The sequence below is a fragment of the Penaeus japonicus genome, unplaced genomic scaffold (assembly GCF_977035675.1).
Source record: "Penaeus japonicus unplaced genomic scaffold, GWHDUDI00000001_assembly GWHDUDI00000013, whole genome shotgun sequence".
Classification (NCBI taxonomy): domain Eukaryota; kingdom Metazoa; phylum Arthropoda; class Malacostraca; order Decapoda; family Penaeidae; genus Penaeus; species Penaeus japonicus.
The window spans coordinates 20,415,920-20,435,453 of NW_028234415.1; the positions used below are offsets into that span (position 1 = coordinate 20,415,920).

The 19,534-nt window shown below is 39.3% G+C and overlaps 2 protein-coding genes across 3 annotated transcripts in view; one reads left to right on the forward strand and one right to left on the reverse strand.

Moving 5' to 3' along the window:
- Nucleotides 1–3,667, forward strand: part of LOC122243952 (uncharacterized) — a 153,512-nt gene extending 149,845 nt beyond the window's left edge. For both annotated transcript variants that reach the window (XM_086543284.1, XM_086543283.1), the window contains one exon: nt 42–3,667. The gene's annotated coding sequence lies outside the window, so the exon portion shown is untranslated. The remainder of the gene's footprint in view (nt 1–41) is intronic.
- A 1,366-nt stretch (nt 3,668–5,033) lies between these two features.
- On the reverse strand, nt 5,034–8,814 carry LOC147470623 (uncharacterized). Its single transcript, XM_086542916.1, has 2 exons — nt 6,823–8,814; nt 5,034–6,782 (listed from the first exon to the last, which is right to left on the reverse strand). The coding sequence occupies exons 1-2, from the start codon at nt 8,812–8,814 to the stop codon at nt 5,034–5,036; spliced, it is 3,741 nt and encodes a 1,246-aa protein (XP_086399042.1).
- Between the last annotated feature and the right edge of the window lie 10,720 nt (nt 8,815–19,534).

Consider the following 19,534-nt stretch of genomic DNA (forward strand, 5'->3'; position numbering starts at 1 on the left):
TAGTAAGCAGTGGAGTTCACTTTACCTCTTTTTTTTATCAGGTTGTTTCTGGTGTGGATCAAAGAGAGCTTCAGAGGACATGAAAGATACAAGAAAAGATTATGAAATAACAAAGCAGGCTTTCTTACTAAGACTTGTAAGACTTGAAAGAATGCAGATTGAAATATGTCAGTACTTTGTTAATGGACAAAGACTATGATAAAGACAAATGGAACAAAGCAGTGAGATAGTAACAGTGGTGGGATCTTTACACAGTGTCATAATGAGATTCATAAGCACTGACATGAAGTTCATGTTGGTGAACCATAGAAAGTGCATGTGTTTGCAAAACTAGGAAGGGTATCCTCCCCATGTGCTAGAAATTTCTAGTTCTTTCTATATCTATTTACTTTGTTTTTTTTCTTTTGACCCGAAAGTAATATATTTTGTCATATACTTTGACAATGAGTGATGATGAAGAATAGGGAAAAAAAAGAAGAAAGTGGAGAAAATTGAATGGTGAGATTTGCAAACACGACTTTGGATCTCTGTGTCACTTTTACCGTCCTGGTGCCAAGACAGTGACAATGCTCAGTACAGTGTTTTATCTGCTTATCTGAGACCCCACACCAAAGTTTGTGCAAGGTTGGCTTGTATGTCAGTTTGAAATCACGATAAATTTACCCGTCGCTGTAATTATGTTCTGGATGTGAACTTTCGACTCCTACTTATTTCTTGAATCTAGGAAGAACTAGGGTAAAGGACGCACAGATAAGAAATATAAGATAAGGAATGAAACAGTGGTACTTTCTTCTGTTTTGATTTTTATTAATACCCTTTGTTACTTTTTTCATGATATACAGAATGCATGAAAAGTTATAAAAGTCTTAATCAAGATCTCAAAGTGGTATACAAGCACATCCACGTGTGTATTGTTGCCTGTTGTATCCTAACTGTATATAGTGGAACCCTATCCTAGTCGTGTAGTTCGCTGTGCTGTACCCACAATGTGCATATGTAAAAAGTATTCTTCAGCACATGTACAGTTAGCAACATTACCTTTCATGAACATATTACAGTGTGCAATGTAATAATGTACAGCTCTATAACTATGGTAACGTAAGACTTTGGTTAGTGTAATAAGGTATTGAAAGGAGAACTATGCCACTGTAAGGTATAAGTAAAAGTTTACGTTTTTGCGATTGTCATTTCCTTGTACACGACAAAGGAAAAAGAATCAGCTTTTGTTATGTCAAAGATGTTTTTGTTTCCATGATTTTGCTAAAGTAGATTACGTCAAAAAATTATTACAATGGAAACTTGAATATATATATATATATATATATATATATATATATATATATATATATATATATATATATATATATATATATATATATATACATATATATATATATACATATATACATTATATATACACACTTTTTTTCTAATTGTAATTGTGCACAAATACTAATTGCTGTGAAAGAATTTCTACTGAATGGAAAAAAGAAAAAGTACATATTATTTTTGGTCATCTTTTTTTAGTTGACATGTATAGGAAAAGATCACAATCCTGTAAGAACTGATAATGTATTATATCAGTTTTCAGAATAAGTTATTATTTACTGGGAAGAGATTAAAGGTACATTTTGTAACGATAAAGGAATAACTTTGGGTGAATTCTGAATGTATGGTTGATTACAACTATAATGTTGGCTGTATTGATAAATAATGAGTGAAAAAGCCTTTTTTTTTTTTTTTCATTGTTTGACATATAAACATATTACCTCTTGTAAAGCAGTAGGGGGGGAAAAACAGCGACTCATATTAAGCAGTAGATTAATATCGTGTTAATCACCTTTTGCTATTTTGTGCTAATTATGCTAAGAATAAAAATTGTATGTGTGGAAAAAAAAATTTATTTCTTGATTTCACTCTGGTTAACAATAGACTTCAATATATTGATATGGTCAATTTATAGTTCAGGGAAATTAAAATGCTCAGAGAAAAGAATGAAAACACATTCAATTATATCAATTTCTATAGTAATGTCACAAAACATTCTTGGCAGTTGCTTTTATGAATATGCAAGATTTTAAATGAAAGAAAAAAAGAAAAAAAAAGAATTACATCTGTAGACCAGCTCGCTTCTTTACAGCACTTCACGATGCAGCCAATTGATTGTGCTCAGAATTAGACTTCTAATAGGTTCAATTTTCAGGTATGTATTGACAAGAAGCATATAATCATTCTTTGTAAGAGCTCTTTCATTAATGGTAGTCTCTTAGCCTCTTCAGTACCTGCAAACTCCGAAAAGAATGGTTCGTTCAGTTACACTTTTATCAGCTTCATTCAGAAACAAGTTAAAAGAGTGATATGGTAAATTATTTTGACGAGTAGCTTTTGAGATTTGACTGTTTGGTCAGACTGATTAAGGAAGCCTCGTTGATATGGCGTCATTTTGCAATGGGAGTCGTTTCCATTATGGCAAGAGGTATTGAATGGTGTATTTACCCTACGATAAGCAACTGATAAGCAAGATTTTGTTTATATTACCTTATTCAATGTTAATTACACAATGCAAGTAAACAAGGTTTTGTTTAGTTTTCCTTATTCAACACAGTGCAAGTAAATTTGTGTTTATATCTGAATATGCATTTTGTAGTCTGTATGTATGAGTGTCTTCATCTGTAGATTTTGTCTACAGAGTTACCCTGTATTTATTTTGTACAGTATTTTGTAATATGTAAAGCTTATTTCCTTACATGTTACATGTTGTAGCAGCAGTAGCTTAGCTTCAAAAGTTCAGGCCAGCTTTAATATCCTTTTGTTGTATTTTATTATAAGGATTTGTGATTGTTCAATTTGAACATATCATTTCTGATGTTCTGCTATGGTGACAATGCTGGAACCATACTGCCAAGACTGCAGTGTGTTGTGCTCCATTGGTACTGTGTTACTGATGATACAGGACAATACAATACAAACAAGTGAAGAATAAGTACCCCCCCCCCCCATTTTTTAAAAATAGGTTTGTCTCGATAAACATTGCTGGGGCATGTGGACTATAAAACGCTCAAGCTTTGTATCTAAACACATTTTTGAGTTGGTGCTTCAGTGCAGATAAAGAAACTTGATTGTCAATGAATTCTTGTTGTATTAAATAGGTCAGTTGTAATGGCCTATTGTACTGGCATGGAGTCAGTATTACACACAAAAAAATACAGGATAATTTATTGTGCATCATATACCACTTGCATAACCAATATTCCATGTAAAAAGGAGAATTTTCTTTTTTTATAAGTAGAAGTGAAAATCAGTCAAGGCAAAATCATTTTAAGTCAGTGTTCCCACTCATAAGTGAAAGTCAGGATTACCAACATATTTGGATGCCAATACAAACTCTTGTAATTTTCCATTCAGGTGAAACTTTCAGAATTAGGGATTTCTCACTAAATTTATATAAATGTATGATTTTTTTTTTTTTTTTTTTTTGTTCCTCAGATTTATTTGGTTCCATATATTGCACTTCTCTCTCTCAAGTGATACTATTAAAAGCCTTAGTGCAGAGATACTGCCCTTTCTGTTCATGTAGCCTTTGGCTGTAATCCTGTTTAATGATATGTATTGTTAGGCATTACTTGATGTAATTCCAAGAACAGTGAATAAATGATAATCCTGTTGGCATGGTTGTTTTCAATCTCCCAAAACACTTTGTGTGTGTGATATAATATATATATATATATATATATATATATATATATATATATATATATATATATATATATATATATATATATATATATAATATGATAGATAGATATATATGTATATATACACATTGTATTGCTGCAATTTACTTGTCTAGTAAAATATGATTTCAGCATATGAGTTTAAATGAAATCTCTATTAATATTTCCCTGTCTGAAGAGAATAATGATTAAGGATAGCACTACCACCACTCCCTCTTTATATGAGTAGGGAGAAACTCATGACACTATAATGGAACTCACCCACTCTTGTAGACAAGTTCTGAGAATCTTTTACAGAAAAAAATCGTCCACTGGCGTCATTTTCCTTGTAATTCAGCACTTCCTTTGCTGTCTCTTTCTCCATGATCACTAGTTTCTTAACCCATTGCAGATGGGGGATGGATTTGTTTGCCCAGCCTCCAGGATGGGTTTTATTTCCACTTCACCTAGAGGACTATCTTCATGTATTTCCTGGAAGATTTCAGGGTTACCTAGGTGATAGGTGTCTTGCCACAGGGGTTTTGGGATTATGGTGACCTCCGATGTCTCCGATGTCCAAGTGCAAACAAAAAATAAACACCTCTAAGAACATTATGTAATAGTTAGTTACATGTAAACAAAAAATAATAATATTCAGTATCACTAACAAACGTACTGGCAATATTTTTAGACAAAAACAATAAAGAGAATAGCACCAATGCTGAAGAATGTTTACTGGCAAATGAAGCCAATGAAAAGCTAACTCTTTTCACAATAATTATTAAGAAACCATAAATATAATGTAAGCATCAACCTCTTCCATATAAAACTTACAGTTTCTGGCCTTCTCCGGGTGCTGACAATGTAATGAAACTGGTATAATCCTTCAAAAACCACATGGAAATCCAAAATCACTGACTGCTGCACATGTTCACTCCATACTTCTCCCATCCGTCTACAGGTGGCAGCACCGCCATAGGAGGGAAATTCAAATTTATTGCTTACGAAGTTACAGGTGTTATATCCCGGCCCCAAATGCACCTAACATCTGGGTGCATTTACAAGAAAAAACAGAGAACACCTGAGAGATCTAGTATACATTACAAATCAAGTTATACATTCCAAGATGTACAAAACATAGGTATTTTGAGTAAACATGTCATCAAAATCCACGAAACAGAAAAACAAAAAACAAAAGGGAAACAGAAATACACAAAAAAAAACTAAAGTTTCTAATGGTTATCTCTTGTACTTTTTGTGCAATGTGTGAATCTTTAGAGGCAGCGATCCGCCTACACCTCATCACTCTTTTCAAAATATCTAGGAACATTTTGGCTGATCAGTGATGGCACTTTCTAGCACACAAAGTTTGGTGATGAGTCTCTCATAGGTACCTGTTGCTGTCCTGACCTTTACAGAGCGGACCAAACTATCAATACTTTTATAAGTCTCTGTTATCAATCCTAACGGCCACTTATTCCAGGGTATGTTAGCTTGCTTCATCAGCACCAAGTCTCCTATCTTGAGATTAAGTCTTGGTGTGAGCCACTTTTGACGCTCTTGAAGAGTAGGAAGATATTCTCGAATCCATCTGTGCCAGAAGATATCTGCCAGGTACTGCACCTGCTTCCATCGGCGACGATATATATCCCTGCTCTCAAACTTTCCAGGAGGTAGCATAGGACCTGACCTCAGCATCAGTAAGTGATTGGGTGTTAGAGGTCTGTCATCTCTAGGATCATCAGACAGTTTTGTGATAAGCCTACTATTCACTATGCCCTCTACCACTGTCATCAGAGTCACTAAGGTGTCATCATCTATAGTCTGTTGCTTAACTACACCTGCCAAAACAGCTCTGATGGTTCGTATTTGTCTCTCCCAGACGCCACCCATGTGAGAGGCTCCAGGGGGGTTAAACTTCCAAGTGATTTCCTTCTTCAACAAGTGTTCATGGATCTGGTTCTGGTTCCATTCCTGTATGGCATGGCGAAGTTCTTGCTGTGCTCCAACGAAGTTAGTACCATTATCAGACCAGATTTCTTTGGGCTTCCCTCTTCTGACCATGAACCTCTCCAGCGCATTGATAAAGCTGTTTGTGTCTAAGGTATTTGCTACTTCAATGTGTACAGCTCTGATAGAGAGGCAAGTGAAAATACAACCATACCTCTTAACTTCAGAGCATGCCCTCTTTACCATATATGGACCGAAGTAGTCCACTCCTACCCTAGTGAAAGGTGGCTCAAATGGTGTAACCCTTGATTTTGGTAGGTTAGCCATTTGTTGGATTTCAGTCTTGCCTCTCAACTTTCTGCAGGTAAGGCACCTGTGTATTACCTTCTTTACCAGTTTTCTTCCTTTGAGTATCCAGTAGTACCTTCTGGTGTCTGCCAGTATCCGCTCTACTCCGTAATGACCTGCTTTCTGGTGATAATCTTCAACTATGAGCCTAGAAACTGGGTGCTCATAAGGTAGTATCAGCTGGTGCTTGGTACTTTCCTCCTGCTGGGAGTTCGTTAATCGTCCTCCAACCAACAGCAGGCCTGAGGATGATTTCTTAGGGTTTAGCTTACCAAGCTGTGTCTTTTTCTCATCTTCGAGCATCTTCCGTGCATGTCTTATGATGGCCTCTCCAGCATTTCTTAGCTCATCCGCTACCAGTGGTCCCTTCTGTTGCGACTTCTTACGAAGCACCAAGCGTAGTCTCAGAAGCCAAGCTACTGCTTTCTTCATGCGGTGCCAGGAAGAATAGTAGTTTAGAAGTCTGCTCATATGATCTTCTTCAGCCTTGGTGATATATACTACTGGGGATGGCTTCACCTCAGCAAGATTCTCCAGCTCTATGCAGTTAAAGGCAGGCTGTCTAGGCCAATTGGATCTTTTCTGGTACAGGAAAGCTGGCCCTTTACTCCAGCGCTCATTACAAACCAGGTCTTCTGCCATCATCCCTCTAGATGCATCGTCTCCAGGATTCTCTGATGTAGGAACATGTCTCCATTGGGTTGGTGTGGTATGATCCAGAATCTTGGCCACTCTGTTAGCTACATATGTCTGGAACCTCTTCCCATTGCTCTGTAGATACCACAACACAATGGTAGTCTGTCCAGTAAACTGATTCTTTCAGAGGCATTTCCAGCTCTTCTTGCAGGAGCTTGTCCAACCTTATTGCTTCTAGTGCTCCAGCTAACTCTAGGCGTGGAATGGTGGAGCCCTTCAGAGGTGCAAGTCTGGACTTTGCCACCATAAAATGGACAGAGACTGTCTGCTCTTCAAAATTGGTCAGCAGATATGAAACAGCTCCATAACCATATTCAGAAGCATCTGAAAAATGATGTAATTGAAATGTTTTAACAGGTTTGTCCATGAGCATGACACATCTAGGAATGCTGAAGCCCTTAATGACAGGCAGATCATTTAGCCACCGGCCCCATTGTTCCTCCAAGTCCTTTGGCAAAGGCTCATCCCAGCCCCTCTCTAGTCGACACAATTGCTGGAACAGTCCTCTTGCCTGCAGCACAAATGGACTTAAACAGCCAAAAGGGTCATATACTGTGCTGAGAGTGCTCAGGACTCCTCTCTTGGTCCTTGGTTTGTTTTTAACATGTATGTCAAATTTGAAATGGTCAGACTCGATGTCCCAAAGCATGCCCAATGCACGTTCTGTGGGTAGATTATCCAAGTTAATGTCCAAGGTAGTAAAAGATTTTCCCCACTCATCCTTGTTGATGCTATTCAATAACTCTTTTGAGTTGGAAACAAACTTTGTCAAGTGAAAACCTCTCTTGGTCAACAGTTGCATTACCTGATTTGCAAGGGGTACTGCAATCTCCATGGTCTTTACAAATTTCAGGCAGTCATCCACATAAAAATTACGTAGAACAGTGTTTAACACATCATGAGGAAACTCTTCTTTAAATTCTCTGGTCACTTGCTGGAGTGCGTAGTTTGCGCAGCTGGGGCTCCACACCCCACCAAAAAGATGAGATGTCATGCGGTATGTCACAGATTGTCCTCCTGTATTATCTTCCTGGAACCACAGAAAGCGCAACACATCCCGGTCATCTGGCGTCACCTTCACCTGGTAGAACATTGCCTCGATGTCTGCCATAAAGGCAATGGCTCCTTCCCTAAACCTCAACAGGACTCCTACCAGCTTGTTAGCCAAATCTGGTCCTTGGCACACATGGTCGTTCAAGGATGATCCTCCAAACTTTGCAGCACAGTCAAAAACAACCCTAATTTTGTCAGGTTTCTTTGGATTGTTGATTGGGTGATGTGGCAAGTACCATACCTTAGCATCAGCTTTATTCATTTCTTCTAGAGGCACCTCTTCAGCATATCCCTTTTCAAGAAGTTTGTGGATCTCTCCTGTGTATTTCCTTTTAAGATTTACATCTTTGTCCAGGCGCTTCCCCAACATCCTTAAGCGTCTTTCTGCCAAGTTGTAATTGTTAGGTAGGTAAGGTGTTTCTGTCTTAAAAGGAATATTCAAGGTATAGTGACTGTTCTCTAATGTCATTTTTCTGTCCCATGTCTCTAAGATCTTTTGGTCATTTCTAGACATTCCAGAATCTTCAGAGTTGACTCCTTCTAGGTCCCATAACTTAAACAGGTTGCTTTCCAGATGAGAAATATTCTGTACAAAATGGGAAGATCTCACTTTGGGTCTGAATGGATCAATTGGCCCATTTATGGCCCAGCCCAGTGGTGTGTGAATGGCAAAAGGTTCCCCTGGTTGCCCCTTTCTCACTTCATCAGGCAGCAAAAGATCTGCACAATCCTGCCCGATCAGTAGGTGTACTTGATCAACGTCTAGCTCGGGTATCTCTAGGTTTTTCAGGTGTGGCCACCTCTGAATTTCAACACGGTTTGACAAACCCGACAGGTCTATGTTCAGCGTTGGCCTGACAGTCACTTCTGGTATGCAGTAAGGTTCCTGAGTATCACCAAGGTCTGTCACAAGAAGTGTGATGATTGTGGACTCTACAGGCATTCTTGTCTGGGCAATGGTAGTTAGTTCCATATGACGGGTCACACCTCTGGCTCTCAGCTTTCCACATAACTCCTCTGAGCAATATGTGGTGTTTGTCCCAGGGTCCAACATCGCATAGGTATCAACAATGGCACTCGTATCAAGACACCTAACTCTGGCTGGCACTATTGGTAGGGCCAGCTTTCCACCATGGCTGCAGATAAAATTGCTTACTCTGGGGTTCACATTGGGATTCTGAGGAATCTAGCTCATTGCTGATGTCACTGTTACAAGCACATGTGGTGTTTCCAGTGTGGTATCACCTCCATCTGGTCTTCTACTTGGCAGATGAAGATAATTGTTGTGCTTCTTCCCACAACCTTCTACAGTACATATAAAGTTTCGGGAGCAATCCTTTCCTATGTGTCCTGCTGCAAAACAGTTCACACACAGACCTTTGGACATAACAAGATTCCAGCGGTCCTTGATTTTCATGGCCTTGAAGCGTGAACATCGTATCACGTAGTGCCCTTGTCCACAGCAGGGGCATTTTCCTGCCATGGGCTTCTTACTTTCTGGTATAGCTGCTTTGTCCTCTGTGAGGGATGTGATTGTAGCAAAACTTCCAGGCTGTCTCCTTTGAGGCCTGCTCTGCTGACTCTTTTCCTTGTCCCTCTTGTGATCTCTGTTGACTAATTTTCCAAAAACAGGGTCAGAAGCCTCATCAGCAGCATTGCAGATGAATCTCACAAGTTCTTGGATCTCCGCTCCTCTCCTGTATCTGGACCGAATCTCATGGTTGGCTTTTACCCATCGAGTCTGCAGGTAATATGGCAACTTTTCCACTATTTTGAGCATGTTGTCTCCACTTCCAAGCTGGCTAAGAGAGTTCATCTCCGTGAGAGACTCCAAACAACAGTTGAGTTCATCAGAATACTCTCTAAGATCAGCTGCTCCCTTTACATCTGACCTACTAGTAACCTTTCTCACCCACTCACAGGTGATATTGTAGGGGTTTCCAAATCTCTCTTCTAGGATTTCCAAGGCTCTTTTGTAGCCTTCCTCGGGGTTCTTATACGAGGTGCTTTTCAAAGCAAGTGCCGCTCGTCCTTTGCAGTATCTTCTCAGGCAGGCTAACTTCTGGGCTGCAGGAATGGATAAACAGTCAATGGTGTCTTTAAAGGACCTGATGAATGGCCAGTACTCTAGTTCATCCCCACTGAATGTCTGAAGTTCTCCTCTAGGAACCTGTAGGGACTCTACCATAGACTGCTGCTGAACTCTTGACATGTCCAACACCTGGTTTAATGCATCGACGAGGATAGAAGCTGCTTTCCTTTCTGGATCTTCTAATGGAATATGGGAGGGTTCCCATGATGGCCTTGAGGGTTTTTCACTAGGTTCTCTAGGTGTACTCTGGAATTGTGAAACTCTGCTGTTTGCTTCTGGGTGTCCCGGTGTATACATTGGTGTAGTTGCATGCGCAGTGGGACCAAACCCTTCAGTATCCAGCTGACGTTCCATCGTTTGGTAGGATTGAAGTTCTTCTATTAACTTCTTCTGCTCCTCCATCTTTTGGTGTCTCTCCCTCCTCAGCATCAGTTCGCTCTCCATCTTTGACTTCTCCAACTCAAATGCTTGCCTCTCCTTTTGTAGAGTTAATTGGCAGTTCTGTATTTCCAGCTGCTGCTTCTTAGATAATTCCTCAATTTCTCTTTCTAGTGCCTTGTTGTTTTCCTCCAGGTACATTTCACGCATGCCTGCATGAGTCAATTGGCCTTGGTCTGTTGTGACTTATTCCTCTTCTCTTGGTCTCCGTGCACCTTAAAACCTTCCCCATCCTCCTGGGCAATCCAATTGTTCAAGGCAACCTGGAAGTCTATCACCTGACCCATAGCATCGGACTTGTACAGTTCAGCTTCTAAACATTCTTGTTCATCCGTCAGTAAGCCCAGGAGTTCAGTGTGAGCCACCTCAAACCTCTCTATGGACTCTGAAAAGGCATCCATTTTCTCTTTTACCTGAATAATATTCTTGCTGTCAGTGGTCAGCTTGTCAATGATGCCCATCTGCTTGGTTAAAAGTCCCTTAGCTCTGCCGCGCCTCCTCTTGGCATCAGCTACCTCATCCTGGTTGTTAGTGTCAGGCTCTATCTCCTGTGGTGAGTTTTCCTCTCCATGCATAGGCCTCCATGTAACTTGCTTATTTGGGGCACTCATCCTATTCTGTATCAATTAACTTCTTTTTCCACTGCTAAACTTTGGACTATAACACACTTAGTGTTAGGGAGTACACCTCCTGGTGTTGCTTGCTTATTATAATGGTATAAACAATGCCAGAAAATGACACACGTTTTCTTCCTGGTGCTTTATTATATGAAACGGTCCAACTGCAAACAAAAAATAAACACCTCTAAGAACATTATGTAATAGTTAGTTACATGTAAACAAAAAATAATAATATTCAGTATCACTAACAAACGTACTGGCAATATTTTTAGACAAAAACAATAAAGAGAATAGCACCAATGCTGAAGAATGTTTACTGGCAAATGAAGCCAATGAAAAGCTAACTCTTTTCACAATAATTATTAAGAAACCATAAATATAATGTAAGCATCAACCTCTTCCATATAAAACTTACAGTTTCTGGCCTTCTCCGGGTGCTGACAATGTAATGAAACTGGTATAATCCTTCAAAAACCACATGGAAATCCAAAATCACTGACTGCTGCACATGTTCACTCCATACTTCTCCCATCCGTCTACAGATGGCAGCACCGCCATAGGAGGGAAATTCAAATTTATTGCTTACGAAGTTACAGGTGTTATATATATATATAAGGCCTTATCTGCAGCGTCATTATCTGCAATAATTGCCAAAAACTCGCAATGACTTGCTGCCGTATTTCAGGTTCTATTGCCAAAGAGCACCACCCGCTCACGCTGTCACACTAGCACTTTTCCGTCAATTTTCTGAAAAATTGTCAATTTTTGAGCGAATTGGCATCTTTCTAGTCAGACGATAATTCCGAGTTTCCGCGTGAGACATTCCCGTCTTCTTATTGGCCAAGCATAATAAAATCAAGAAGTATATTTTTTAATGTTCGTATTTGTTTTAAATCATTAATAATATTTAAATATGATTAAATTTACTTTCCTTATTTTTAGCCTAAAATTGACAAAAAGAAATATGTACATCTAAATTTTATTTCCATAGATAAAATTTGTTTTAAGTGCTCGACTTCATTGTTTACATCCGTCAGCCGCAGAGCGCGCTATTTTTCCTCCAGTTTTGAAACACAATGGACTGTGTGGATGGACAGTATTGGACACGTGCCCTTCAGAGGAATACTTGAATTAGAATATTTTTTTGTGTTTTCTTGTTACGCTCAGCATCTGCTAAAACAAAAGGCCTTATCTGCAGCGTCATTATCTGCAATAATTGCCAAAAACTCGCAATAGCTTGCTGCCGTATTTCAGGTTCTATTGCCAAAGACCACCACCCGCCCACGCGTACCAACCTATCCCATAGGGGCGCCAACACGCATGCGCGAACCATCTCCGAATGGCGAAAATGCCAAATATTCCCTGATTTTTATTTTATGTCGTCTCATTCAACCGTTTAAAGAGTATTTTAATGATGGTTTACAACGAAATTTATGTAACAATGAAGTAAGATTATAATGCATAGTATACTGCATATTTCGAGACTCCAGTTCATGCGTGAAAATGTAAAACAAATACCACCATATGTAGCTTTGATAAATGGGTGATAAATAATTGTTTGAATCCTTTTGGCTTGGATTACATTTACTTTTTAACTCGTAAGAAACTGAATTTACCACGTGTTTGACATGAGAAACATTTAAACGGCAACAAAAAGTCTATTGGACGTATTTTTATGTTCATTCTCAGGGCAGACTGGTAATATATATATCGGAATGTGAATCTGAATATGTTAACATCATGCTACTTTAAGCATGAAAAAAGTTTATTTCTTCAAAAAACTAGTTGTGCAGATTAGCAGTCAGTAAATAGATCTTATTTGTGCAAATATAGAATTCATTCCATGACACATCAATCAAAGCAAAATTTATTCTAGGCTTATTCACCTAGGTATGCTATACTTTCCATGATAATTTCATTGCAACAAAAGTTATCCTCGCATATTGTGCGTGTATTACAGAAGTCGTGTTTAAAATGGATATCAAACACTCGTTTAAAGTATTCACATTCCGATATGAATTACTAAAGCAAACAAGAAATGTATTTTATGAACTTAAAAGTGTTTTTCATCAGAAGAAGAAGCAAATAACTGTAAAAAAAATGTTTTTCAAAGGCGCGCCACAGAGGCACGGGTCGCTCTGTGAGTGCGACGGCTGGTTTTGTTCGAGCGGTACGACACTTTCTCCGTCGTACGGCCGGCAGTGCCCATGAAAGTGAAATATTTCAAGACTTTGACGCTGCAGATAAGGCCTATATATACATGTGTATATATATATATATATATATATATATATATATATATATATATATATATATATATATATACATACATATGTATATATATACATACATATGTATATATATATATATATATATATATATATATATATATATATATACATACATATACATCTAATATGCATATATAATATATATATATATATATATATATATATATATATATATATATACATATACATGTAATGTATATATACATATATATATATATATATATATATATGTATATATACATATACATATATATATATACATATATATATATAAATATACATATATATACATATATATATATATATACATATATATATATATACATATACATGTATATATATATATATTTATATATAAATATATATATACATATACATATATATATATATATATATATATATATATATATATATATAAATATATATATTGTGTGTATATATACATATTATCAAGGCCTTATTTGTATACGAATTTAAATACTACTAGAAATGAAAGGAATTATAGCATTATAAAGCTTAAACCCATGTTATATGATTTTAGTGACTCCCTCTTGATAATATTTCTCCCTAGGTCCAGAGCTGCATCATCCTTGGGCATTCGGACCGGTTGACCGCGGCCAAAGTCCTGCCCTTATTACCACGTGGACCAATCACCGCCGAGTCGGGCAGCTACCTGACCAATTAGAAGAATTGTCGCTGCCCCTCGTACTGACCCAGTATCTCTGCTCAACATAGGTCATTTTTAGATTCAGAGAGAATTAGTTTGACCTTCAAGTCGAGAGGACCTCCTCTCCCTTCACCTCCTCAAGGATTCCAGGTAGACAGTGTTTAGTACCTTTAGTGACTTGGCTTATTTCTTATACTGTGCATTGTCTGTGTTTTCCTTAGTGTTGTGTTTATATTAGTGTTGTTGATATACTTATAGCTTAGGTCTCGTTAGCTTTGCGATAGGCTTAGCTTCCCCCTTGCGTGTATATATCGTGCCTCCCTTGTAAATAATGTTATACATCTATCTTGATTTATAATATATTGTTAATGTTTTAGCTACCGTGTTTCACGTAATCCCTTTATATATTATGTGTGGGAATTAGATCAATCTCTGCTCGCCACATATTCGGGTGCCAGGGATGGGACCCGTTTGGCCCATTACACAAATAGTGTTAGTATTTAGGATATATACAATTTACACAAACAATTAGTAGTAGAGACACATCTTATACCCATCACACATATACATATACATATATACATATATATATGCATATACATATATATATACACACATATATATATATATATATATATATATATATGTATATATATATATATATATATATATGTATATGTATATATATATATGTATATGTGTATATGTATATATGTATATATGTATATATGTATATATGTACATGTATATGTATATGCATATATATATATATATATATAAGAGTGAGAAGATGGTAGAATGCAGTAATGCATTTTAATATATATGCAAATTTTACCTCCCTGACCGGGACTCGAACCCGCGCCATAAGATTGACAGGTACGGTGGTGAGTGTTAGAATAATTAAAGATTTCATTAGAGATGAAGTGAAGATGGGTAATGTGAACTTATTCTTTGTACCTACCAGAGAGAATCCAGCTGATATATTTACCAAACCCGTATCTCAGAAGAAGTTGAAAGATTTTAAGTTTATCAGGGGATAGATTCTCTCGTACATTATAACCAATCTTTAATTAAGAGGGGGTGTTAGAATAATTAAAGATTATGATAGAATAAGAATGCATATAATTTTATATCTACTGTTTATACCTCAGAAGAATACCTCATGTTTAATTTAGTTACCCCCGAAATTAATGTTTTCTTTTATATGCGCCACCCTACGGCAATATTTACAAAGTGTAATGTAAACAACCCTCTTCTCTCCATGGACTTCTCCCCGAATACACGCTTATACGCAGTAGCTGTGTTTCTCTGATCCCCACATCAATTATCTGTACATTGACAAGCCAAACTTCCTTATTTCACGCATAGAAGATGACATCTTCCACCACCTCAACAGTGAGACCGATCGGCTACTCGACCCGCTAAAAGAATTGTACAACCAGACGCCCTATGAGACGTCATGGAACTTACCTATGTGCTCTTAGCAGAGCAGTGATAGCGAATTTTCACGGACAATTCCCGTGGGCACTCGGCAGCAACAGAATCACAATTTCAAGTCCCAAATCAGGTTACCGAGGTTATATATGTGTGAGAAGATGGTAGAATGCAGTAATGCATGATAATATATATGCAAATTTAACCTCCCTGACCGGGACTCGAACCCACACCGGATGATTGACAGGCACAGTGCCGAAACCAATCGGCTACTCGACCCGCTAAAAGAATTGTCTAACCAGACGCCTTATGAGACGTCATGGAATTTACCTATTTGTTCTTAGCAGAGCAATGATAGTGAGGTTTCACAGACAATTCCCGCGGGCGCTCGGCAGCAACAGAATCACAAATTCAAGTCCCAAATCAGGTTACCGAGGTTATATATATGTGTGAAAGACATAGATGGTAGAATGCAGTAACGCATGTTAATATATATACAAATTTTACCTCCCTGACTGGGACTCGAACCCACGCCGGAAGATTGACAGGCACGGTGCTGAAACCAATCGGCTACTCGACCTGCTAAAAGAATTGTCTAGCCAGACGCCACCTCACCTGTCGCACCTGCACCTCACCTGCGAGCACGAGCGCCACTCACGCCAAGAGGGTGACACTTATAACAAGCAGCACCTGCTTAACACCAGCCATCTTCCGAGATTGTTTGACAAACTCACTGCTCAGAGAGCTCCGCCAGGTAATCGTGGCTTACCGCGACCCTGGCCAGGCCTTCTCTGACAGTTGGTGCCCTCCAGCCTGAACACTACTCTGACAATTTGTATCTCCCTTCCTCGGCGCCTGTCAGCTTACCGTTGACAATTTGTTAGTGTCGACTTCTTGTTCGCCTTTTTCTCCTGCTCTCTACTTCTACTTCCTGGCACTTGAAAGGACCTGCGGGGGTGACCTCCCTCGTATTCGTCCAGACAAGGAGCGCAGCCCCAGTCCCCCTTGTAGCAGGTTTGGGACCAGGGAGCGCCTCCACATGCCAAACCACGATTCCCCTGGCACGTGACGGAGCTGCGTCAACTCCGCCAGGCAGGAGGGTGGGTGTAGATGTAGGGACAAGGGAGACGTACATAAGTCTCCAAACTACAGTGTGTAGTATAGGGTTAGGTCCCCTCCGGGGTTCCCTGGTATACGTCGTTCGACACCCCCACGACTGGCACATATCAAGCTTGTGCTGGGGGGGTATGTAATCGTCTGACTTTTTTTTATATACCAGGCATAGGTCAACTGATTTGTTTTATTTTTTTTGATTTTGAACTGATTGTCCATTGAAATGGTAGCTGTCTAATTGAGGATGCCTAAAGTTCGCCTGAAAGTTCGTGGGGGCCCTTCCCCCGAAAAAAGGAAAGCTCTAATGAGAGAAATATGCCAGCTGGAGATCAAGCTGCTACATATTATAGACGCAAAGGACAGCTACATCGTCTTAGCCGAACAGGAGGAAGATGTAGATAAGTTCTTCGTGGCAAGAAATAAAGATGCTGTCTCCCAACATGGCTTCACTCCGGTTCTCTCACCCGAAAAAAGAGCCAGAATGACAGTGGTGCTCAAAGGACTCGACAACTCCATCATCGAATCGAGCACAGATTACATCAAAGCCGAGATAGAGAAATCGGCCCCATTTGCGGTGATAGATGATATATATATCATGGAAAGGGCCAAAATGATAAAGGTTCGCCTCGCCAATATGCAAATGGCTACCAAACTCAAGGATAAAGGTGTGAAGATTAATTGCTTCTCCATCCCATCTTGGCAAATACAAATGGAAAAATTCACACCCATCATCCAATGCATGTCTTGCTACGCTTATAGCCACGCTAAATATCAATGCCCAAACAACACGAAAATCGTATGCTCTGAATGTGCACAAGAAGGCCACAGGTTTGACTCGTGCCCTAATAAAGCCAACCCCAAGTGCATTAATTGCCAAGGTAACCACCGCGCCCTCTCAGGGGTATGCCCAATCCGAAAAGCAGCCATAAAAGCTGAAAAAAAAACAAAGAAAAAACAGAAATAGAGAAGGAAACGAAAACCTATCGAGATGTAGCAAAACATACCGTCTCTGAAACTTTAGATGTCGTCAAGGAAGCCACCCAGATGAACATCCTCCAGCTTTCTGACTCCCTATCAACTCAGATCCTTACCATCCTCCTACATGCCCATCTCCTAAACCTCGGCAGCCCCGGGTGTTTCGAGGCTGAACTAAAGAAAGGCCTTGAGCGAGCTGGACTTCCTCCCGTTAATCTTGGCAATGATGTTGACTCACACCGGATCTTCCGAGTCATTCCTGCAGCACGAAACACTCAGACAGGAGAGCGAGACCAATCATGCCAAGAGAGAAATGACACAAATACCAAGCTACCACCTGCACAAACTGCAGGCCCTACCACTCAGCCACAAGAAGTCGAGAGACAGCCACAGAGCACAAAAACGCGCACCTTGATCGCGGGAGCATCCTCACAGGAGAGCCTCGCCAGCAGCACCACATCACACCAAAGGGCGCTCGATACCCAGATTGATATCGTCGGTACACAGGGGATCGAGATGGAGGAGGAGGAGCTTGTGATCGACGAATCCGCACCAGGACCCAGTCATACCGCTCAGCTTCTCAAAGAACAGATTACAAGAAGCTGGACGACGGCACCCCAATCGATCCTAAAGTACTGGGCTTACGTCTTCATGCAGAAGACCCAAAGAAATATAATAACAAAAGCAGGAAACACATGGGAGAAGAAATAAAAAAGGGAGCCATCAAATACACTTTCAATAACCCTATGTTCCAATCAGCAAACTTCGAAACAAAAATACTAAAACACCTAAAACAAGGAGAAATCGAACTAAATTTCAAACTGATTGAAGAAGCCAAAAACCTTAAAAAGATCAGGAATGGGTACGAGGAAACAAAAGAAAGGCCAGAGGATAAAAAGAAAACTAATTAAAATGACAAGGCTTAATATCCTGCAACACAATGTACGACATTGGAGCACCGAAAGATCGAGAGAGTTGGCTAATGCATATCGGGAGATTGACCCGGACATCATCCTTATTAACAGCCACGGCAAAAAAGAGACGGAGGGACTCAAACTCTACCAATACAATACATATAATTCCAATAAATCCGGAGAATTGAACGATGGAGTGGCCATAGCTATCAAACAAGGCATAAAACACCGTATCATTGACGATTTCAAATCAGAGATGCTAGCAATCCAGATAGATACTGCAGAGGGGCCTATCATCATAGCCACCTCGTATCTACCACCAAGAAGACCCTTTCTACCATATCCTGATTTCTTGCGTCTACTAAGAATCGATAAACCTGTTTATCTCTTGGGAGACTTAAATGCCAGACACCGACTCCTCGGGCATAACAACAACAATGAGGTGGGTTCCAGACTGGCAGACTTCATAAACAACGGGCAAGCAACTATCCTTGGTCCACATTTTGCAACCTTTATCACGCAAAATGCAGCTTCCATCCCTGACCTTGTCATTGCCAACAAACACGGTCATCTTAATGCTTACCTAAAACAAGGTCCACTAACAACAAGTGACCATCTGCCGATTCATGTCATCCTCTCTACATCGCCCATCACGGTCGCCTCGCAACCATGATATAAATACAAAAATGCGGATTGGGAAAAAATAAAGAAATATTAAATAACTCCCCGAGAACCAACCTCGAACATCAACATCACTCTGCATTAGACACCGAAGCAGAAAAATGGCTAAAAGAGATCAAAGAGGCTAAAGAACTAAGCATCCCCAAAACAACCTTCCGTACCATCATCCACCACAAAGCAAATGGAGATCTCAATCAAAAGAAAGCCATCTACGAAAACCTAAAAATTCAAGCTGAAAGAACAGGATGGACCACAGAACTAAGAAACCAATATAGGCAACTCCAAATTGAAATACGAGAAATTGCAAAATCTATCTCGCAGCAAACTTGTGAGCAATTAACAACACAAGTCTCCAATAACACGAATGATCCGGCAACCTTTTGGCGGAAGATCCACCAAATGAGAGGAAACAATAATTCATTCTCCCCATACATCCTGGATGCAAACAACAGGAAAATATTCGACACATATGGCAAAGAAAAGATCTTAAACAGATATTGGAGCAAAATTTTTAACATCTCGGAAGAGAACTTAATGTTCAACCAACAA

Bases quoted from the DNA above. Each gene is read 5' to 3' on its own strand.
- LOC147470623 (XM_086542916.1), bottom strand. From the start codon at position 8,814: ATGTTGGACCCTGGGACAAACACCACATATTGCTCAGAGGAGTTATGT. The intron at 6,783-6,822 runs GTTTACTGGACA...TGGTATCTACAG, and splicing joins AAATGCCTCTGAAAGAATCA to AGCAATGGGAAGAGGTTCCA.